This window comes from Leuciscus leuciscus (genome assembly GCF_965113295.1).
Source record: "Leuciscus leuciscus genome assembly, chromosome: 12".
In the NCBI taxonomy this organism is placed as follows: domain Eukaryota; kingdom Metazoa; phylum Chordata; class Actinopteri; order Cypriniformes; family Leuciscidae; genus Leuciscus; species Leuciscus leuciscus.
The window spans coordinates 66,603-74,636 of record NC_138736.1 but is presented as its reverse complement, the minus strand read 5'-3'; the positions used below and the strand labels follow the sequence as shown (position 1 = coordinate 74,636).

General features: G+C 38.8%; 1 protein-coding gene across 1 annotated transcript; it reads right to left on the bottom strand.

Moving 5' to 3' along the window:
- Positions 1–3,654: 3,654 nt before the first annotated feature.
- Positions 3,655–6,032, bottom strand: csf3b (colony stimulating factor 3 (granulocyte) b). Its single transcript, XM_082185668.1, has 5 exons — positions 5,692–6,032; positions 5,286–5,434; positions 4,945–5,043; positions 4,470–4,610; positions 3,655–3,998 (listed from the first exon to the last, which is right to left on the bottom strand). The coding sequence occupies exons 1-5, from the start codon at positions 5,762–5,764 to the stop codon at positions 3,813–3,815; spliced, it is 648 nt and encodes a 215-aa protein (XP_082041794.1). The 5' UTR covers positions 5,765–6,032; the 3' UTR covers positions 3,655–3,812.
- Positions 6,033–8,034: the final 2,002 nt, after the last annotated feature.

Here is an 8,034-nt window from a genome sequence, read left to right as displayed (position 1 = left end):
ACACCGTTAATGTGTTGAAGAAATGGCCTTCAGACACGACTGGGTTATCCTGCTGATGTCTTTTCCACATGTGTGTAGGTCATGTTGATGTTCAACGTTGTTCTGAAATGTGCTTCATTAAGTTTTATAGACTTAACTAATGAGGGTGTAATGGGAAGCTTTCCAGAAACTAGCAGATGCTGCAAGAGCTGTAAGCAAACTCAACTCAAGAATCTGTCTTTACTGGGAACATTGTGGTTCATAAAGTCAGTGTGATTCTAAGGTAGTAAGAGTAAAGGCGAACAGATTTTGCATGATTGGTGTTAAATTAAAGAGCCTGATTGGTGCAGTTTAATTGTTGATGGATGTCACGTAAACTCTCAAGCCACCTTGTGCATTTATCAGTCGTTTTAAACCGAATAAATGAGCCACTTAAAAGTTTGGTGTTTCATGCTGATGCTTTCCTGCATGGTTTTCTTTTTTCTTTATTGCCTGCTAGATGTGTCCATAGGAAGTACGTGGAACCATGGTCTTGGTGTGCACCATTATTACCTTAAAGGGGAACTATTATGCACCTTTTTACAAAATCTAGTGCAAGTATCAGGTTTCCCCAGAATGTGTGTGTGAAGTTTCAGCTCAAAATACCCCACAGATAATTTATTATACCATGTTGTAAATGCCAATTTTGCAAGAAGACATGCTGTTTTCGTGCATGTATCTTTAAATGCAAATGAGCTGAAGAAGAAGGCGGAGTTTGTACAGATCAAGCCTCCTCTGATACTCTGCCAAAAACTAACAAACCATCTGTTTGATTATCATCTCTATTGAGGACATTGCAGTTCTTCATCATCGTGAAAGTTTATTATCTGCATGCGTTTTAAAACCATATCAGTGTAAACTTCTGATATATGGTTTTCTGAGCGCACACACCCGAAGCACGTGCACAGAGAGCTGGCTGTCCCGTGAGTATTAAACTAAGTTCTCTTTCACGTCTTATTGCGCTTAAACTGTCAAATACACACAAAGTTCACATAAACGCCGTTGGTCATGGCTATGGATGTAAACTTTACCATTATAGGGTGGGTGTTTACACTGCCGGCACATTTATGTTCAAACACCATGTAAAAGTGAATTTTGCACAATAGTTCCCTTTAACATGAAGGAAAAGCTTTATAAAATGTAAGGCCCGTTGATGGGTTATTTTACATTTACATTTATTCATTTAGCAGACGCTTTTAATCCAAAGCGACTTACAAATGAGAACAATAGAAGCAGTGAAACTAACAATAGGACAACAATATGCAAGTAGTCTACTATGACCCTTCCCAGTTTAACACAGTATGTGTTCTTTTTTAAATATTTTTTTTTAGGGTTAGGTTAGTTTTTTTTAAAGATAGATATAGAATAGAAGATACAGTGTTAGTATTAATGGATCAAGTGTTGCCGAAAAAGATGCGTCTTCATGGGAAAAGCCATGTTTCTGAATGACAGATACTAGTGATGACATGTAGATGGAGAAGAGAAGCGGTCCCAGCACTGAGCCCTGAGGCACTCCAGTAGCTAGATGTTTGGTCTTAGACACCTCACCCCTCCATGACACCCTGAAGGACCTACCTGAGAGGTATGACTTGAACCATTGGAGTGCGGTTCCCGAGATGCCCTTCGTCTTTAGGATGGACAGGAGGGTTATAAACATGAACTTTAGAACAGCTTTAAATGTGAGGCAATTTTGTATCTCTGATTTCATTTCTGTCTGCAATTTTACCACAGTAAACGATTTTCTCAACGCATAATTTCTCTGGTCACCTATAGGCTGTTGGTCTGATATGAATGAAATCTGGCACGCATCAATGTGACCCTAATTACAACATTATCAGCGTATTTACATTTTTGCTGATAATTCTGGAACTGTGATGCTAGACTAAAGTCTCAAGTTAATTTTCAGCTACATGAAGTTCTACCTCACCAGTCAGCTCTGCAGCTGGGTGGACCCAAGGGTCAAGGGTCATCAGTTAGAGAAGGGTCAAGAAGTCCAGCTCCATCATTCACCACCAGCTCCATCACGTGTCTGCGTCTGGTGTTGCTCAGACTGATGGCCTCCTCATGCATCTTTCAGTAAAGGGTTCCAGGTTTGAAAGAGGCAGAGACGGGTGTGTGGGTGTGTGTGTGTGAGTGAGAGACGCTCACATACGTTCATGGACACAGATGACCTTTTGCATGGTGGTTATGGTCAGATCTGTAGGGTTTTAGGAACCCAGATTTTTTTTTAAAAGAAGCATCAGTTTTTGCTTATCCACATGAATATTTACTATGTGAGCAATGGTGTTTTCCTTGGGTGACGACCTCGAAGTCCTTCATGTCTTAACTTCAAATCCAGAAGAGGCCAGTTAAGCAACAGGAGATTCTTGTTGACCATTCTGATGATTTTCCTCTCCAGAGTAGTAGATGTCTTTCTTGCCCAGGTTTGTTTCTTACAGAATCTCTGTATTTGTGCTTTGTGATGATCAGCAGTGAAATATCCTCCTCCAGAATTATTTTGTTCACTTCATGGCATTATGTAATTACTTGAATGAATCAATCAGCACTGAATTCTATATACGTCAGGTAGGGCTCAGACGTGGTTTGAAAGCTCTTAATTTCAACTTGGCACATTTTCGAGAAGAGTTCACATGGAGTTTAATAATTGAGCAGTGTTGAAGAAAGAGAAAGCCGGGTCGAGAGCCACTGGATCAGAGCAAAGCAGGTTGGAAAACGCCATCGTGTTTGAAAACGCCGCACTGATTGAACGGCAACTAGCTGTTTTCAGAGATATAAACTTGCCAGATCTTGTAGCTATCTATTATAAATCAATGTTAGATCTATGTCACTTTCACCATTGATGTGTGCTGATGGCTTTCATAAAAATGTAAATGCTGATTCAACATACTTCAAACATTCACATTTCAATAAGTGGTCATCCTCTGAGAAACTAACTTTACACCCATGACAGGGAAAGAACTGTTAAAATGAGGGAACAGTTTACTGTAATGTTATTTACCATGAGAATAATATACGCATATAGCTTTCTGAAGTATGGTTTTCACATAAAGATGGCTTTTTTATAAAGATATTAATGGTACTTTCAGCCATTTATTAAATTATGACCATTAAATATTTTTGATTCATAAATACTGTATGTCAACATTTTGATATTTTACAGAGACAAAATCTTTTTAAAAAATGCATTTGTTTTCTGAAATATTTTAATAGTTATTCACAAGTAAAAAATAATTTATAATCAGTAATAAATACAAATCTGGTTAAATATAAACCTACACCGCACCCATAGGGTACAACTTCTGTTGAGATAAATAACATCATAAAAATAATACTAACTACAATAAATAAATATATCAAAGTCATATAAAACTATATCCAGTTAAAACAATAGTATTATTCCAAAGTTGAATTTAACTTTGCCAAGAAAACCCATGATAACTTTTGTATTACAAAAATACAGTTACAGAAAATACCAAGTTTATCCAGTTGGACATTGAGTTGTTGGCCTGGTTCCGTCACTACGGGTCAGCTTTAGGACATTGAGTTGTTGGCCTGGTTCGGTCACTAAGGGTCAGCTTTAGGACATTGAGTTGTTGGCCTGGTTCGGTCACTAAGGGTCAGCTTTAGGACATTGAGTTGTTGGCCTGGTTTGGTCACTACGGGTCAGCTTTAGGACATTGAGTTGTTGGCCTGGTTCGGTCACTACGGGTCAGCTTTAGGACATTGAGTTGTTGGCCTGGTTCGGTCACTACGGGTCAGCTTTAGGACATTGAGTTGTTGGCCTGGTTAAGTCACTACGGGTCAGCCATAGACGCAGAGATGTGGCGAAGAGTCCGAAACACGTCCTGGGTGAAGCTCCGCAGCTGCTGGAGGGTAAGATGAGCCGCCACTTGGACCTGATAATCACTGCGGCCCTGCAGGGAAAGCCCTGGAAACCCGTCCTGGGATTCTGGACTGGGAATCTGGGCCAGCCGTTGCACCTGAGCCAGAAGAGAGAGAGCATTAATAATCTATGATCAGCTCGTTTTAGAAAGAAATGCTGAGTGTTGTTCAGTGAAATGTAACGTGCAATAATACTGTAGGATTTTCAAGAAAATGGGAAGGACTGGTGAATTTTTAGATGTTCATGAAATTTTCTTCATGTCACTTTAGGTTTTGTACTTTTTTTTTTTCATTCAAACATAATACGATAGGCAGCATTATTTAATTTGATAATAATTGTAATTCCTCTAAAATGGTATGTATTCAGCCACATATAATAATAATCTAACATTATATGTTCTTAAAGTCGGCATGAAACAGAAGTCGCACCAGTAAACGTATATATTTTGATTCAAGATTACGAGGCTTGTGAATTGAAATGAGGATAAATCCTTTAGAATAAACTGCAGTATTCCATTAAAACCAGAACTGATGTGATGGTGTTGGAGAGGCTGAAGCGTGAGGATTACCTTTTTCACCTGATCACACAGATCTCTGACGCCCGCGAGCAAAGGCTTCAGCTCTTCTGAGGAGTTCAAGATCACTCCGATTTCCTCCAGAAGCTTGTGGTGAAGCTCCAGGCCGTTTACAATACGGTTTAAACTCGTTTCCTGGTCAAAACAGTCAAGAACTGTTAAACATCTCTTTGAAAATGTTTAACATGCAAGCTTCATTCATCTAAATAGGACTGATTTGGGGTGATGCCAGTGTTTAAACTCGACTTCTAACAACATTTGCAGGTTTGATTCAGAATTAGATCCATAAATTAGAAGAGCTGCTGTCCTGCTCCAACACAGTTATGCTTCATCTATATCAAATATCAAAATGCTCTACAATCATCAATAGCAACATGCATCTCAATAGTATTCCTAAACTACTGTATGCTTCTTCCAGTTCTATATTCAGCATGCTTACACACACTTTACCATGCTAGAGAGTATTTACCATGGTGAGCTCCTCTGACTTGAGCACTGGAGGCGCAGGAATGCCAATGTCACTTAATAAATACTCCAAGCTTTTTGCTTCACTGGAAAGAGTCAAACCCTGCAAACAAACAAACACAGTTTCCATTATTATGTAGAATATAACACCAATAATGAACTCCTGTATTCTGTATCACTGTTGTGAACTAAAATGCATCGTGTAATCAGATGTAAGATAAAATATAATCAATTTGACAGGAATGTATTATTAGCTTGTGCTGATCTAAAGTTTGTCCATGAAATGTAAGATCTGACCTAATTTGACAGTGCATTGATGCCTAAAGTAAAGGTAAGCCTGCTCACCGCTGATGTGACGCACGCGTCGTGCGCTCCGCGAATGTTGCTCAGGATCTCCTTCGCTAAACTCACGGCGTTCTTTACCGCGCACGTCAGCTCGTGCCCGCCGAGCGGCGCGTTATAGACCAGCGTCAAACAGCAGTGCGCGACGAGAACTGGAGAAAACAGTGTTCAGAACATCAGAAATCTACATCACAAACACTGACGGAACCAACGCTCCACACACACACACACACACACACACACACACACACACACACACACACACACACACACACACACATACACACACACTCTTAGTGCACAGCGAACACAGCTGACAAAGTTGTAGTGCATTTTTTTTATCTTAATTTGTATCATTATTCGTAATGTGTTAAAGAATATTTTCTAAAAATGGTTCGGATCTACTTACTGAGGTAGAACTTCATTGTGGTTCGAAGTGCATCTAATATGTTGCAGTGGATTTCTATTCTATTTAAACCCATTGAAATTGTTCAACCAGGGAAACTTCCATGAGTTATCCACTTGTGGATTGCGTTGCGCTGCCGTATGACATGCGTTGCGAAAAAAACATATAGGCCTAAGGAAAAAAGGCATTTCTAACTCTTCCGGTTGTTGGGATAGGGGGGATATGACACTCATTACACGCATGAAACTCATTTATCATGACTCAAAAACACTTAATATCACACTAACGCTCAGCTCACGGGAATTCTTCAGTTTCGTCACTGCAGGAAGAACAATGCAAAAACCCAACCCACTCATTTATCAGCGTCACTGAGTGTTTAACAGTTGCTCAATTCGTTATTTCCCATTCGGCGTTTCCTGCACACTTTAACAATCTATACACCGCCTGTGGGAATAGAATAGATCAGAAATAATAATGTCTTCAACATTGCGATGGGTGAAAAAAGATTCACTTATATTGATTTCTAATCAGATGCTTTTCGTTGTTTTATCTCTGCCAGTTCAGCAAGAAGTCTCGTGAGACAATAAGAATAATGAATAATTGCTCAGGAACTAAATGAATTACACAACAAATTAATTATATTAGTCAGCACACTTTTAGTTATAAACACAATTGCATTATTAATTATGATTAGGCTAATTGTGCCTGTTTATTCCCATGTAGAATAAATTTTTCTCAAACGATCAGATATATTTCTCCTAAAAGCGTCAAAACAATAATAAAATAATAAAAAATCTTTGATAACATCATAATGAATATAAAGCCTAACAACATGTTCTCCATTACTTCCTCAGTTCTATTCTAAACATGGAGAAATCTGCTGTTCTGATTCGGTTAGGGTTAGGGTTAGGGTTAGGTAACCTAACCCTTTCGTCATTGATTCACCGCTTTGAAATGCCTTTTCTTATATAATAAGAACCGAATAAATAATAGTTAATAAGAACGAGCTGTCTAGACGAGATCAGGTTTTACTAGCAGTTCAAAGCATCTTTAGTTCGTATTTTCTGTCTAATATAGAACTTCACTGTAAGTTCTTTTTAGTGTTTGAATGCAATAATGTGAATATGCTGGAACAGAAAAAGAGAATTTAAAGCTAAAACTTCTTTGTTATGCGTTTAAATTTTGAAGAACGAGACTGAATATTTTTAATTAAATCATTAAATTGAATTATTTAATAAATCTTCCTATATTAAGGGTTCTGAATTATGCCTGATTCACACTGACAGCGTTTCAATATTTTCAATAATTTAGCAACATATTTGCACGTTCACAGTTTTCTGATGGTCATGATGACATTCAGGTAAACACATAAAACATTTGTTTATTTTTATTTATTTTTATTTTTAAAATATTTTAATTTAACATTATGATCAACTTCATTAATATAGCTTTTCAATAACTCACTGACCTCCGTTTGATGTTGATAGAGAACTGAATATATTTTATTTCACTTTTTATTTCACATTTTTATATCAATAGTAAAATGTGTGTTTTAGTAACCCAGCACTGTGTAAAGTGTGTGTATACACTGCGGATACTAGTGTGCAACTCCCATCAAACCCTCCCTGACCTTTACAGTAAAGAGGTCAGAGGTCGAAAGGTTGTGTCCAGGGAAAGCATCAGATGGTGTGTGTGTGTGTGTGTGTGTGTGTGTGTGTGCTGAAGGAGTGTGAAGCCCAACTAGCTGAACCTCTACAGTTGTTCGTTCGTTGGCCAGAGGAGAACTGAGCGACTGAGTCTGGTTTCTCACGAGGGTTTTCTCCATTCTGTCACTGATGGAGTTTTATTTCCTTCACTGTCGCTTTTGTCTTGCTTAGTTTTGGACATTTAATATATTCAACAATATTATTGATCTCCTGCATTGACACCATTACATGAGAACTGAACTTAACTGAGCTGGACGATGACATCACGGTTTATCCAGAGCGGCTGTATATAAATTAAAGCTGCCGTCGGCAAGTCTGGCAGATTGGGTCGATTAGCCAAAATTTTGAATGTTTACAACTCTCATGCCCCTCCCCACTACCAGTGAGCACCCTCCCATCGAGGTCGTGCTCGTCAGTGCGTCACTGTGCGTGTGTACCTGATTTTCTGTGAACGCGTCCGTCTCTTCAGCATCTATCAACACCATGGACTCGGAGGTAGGCTGCCCTGGCTAATCTGTCCATAGATAGCAATAACCGAGGAATTGGAAGCTTGTTAGTAGATTTTCTCTCCGCCATCACGCTTCATGCAATCTCCAGGCGAACTTCAGGCGTGGCGTGTGCATGTGATATTAACGTGCGC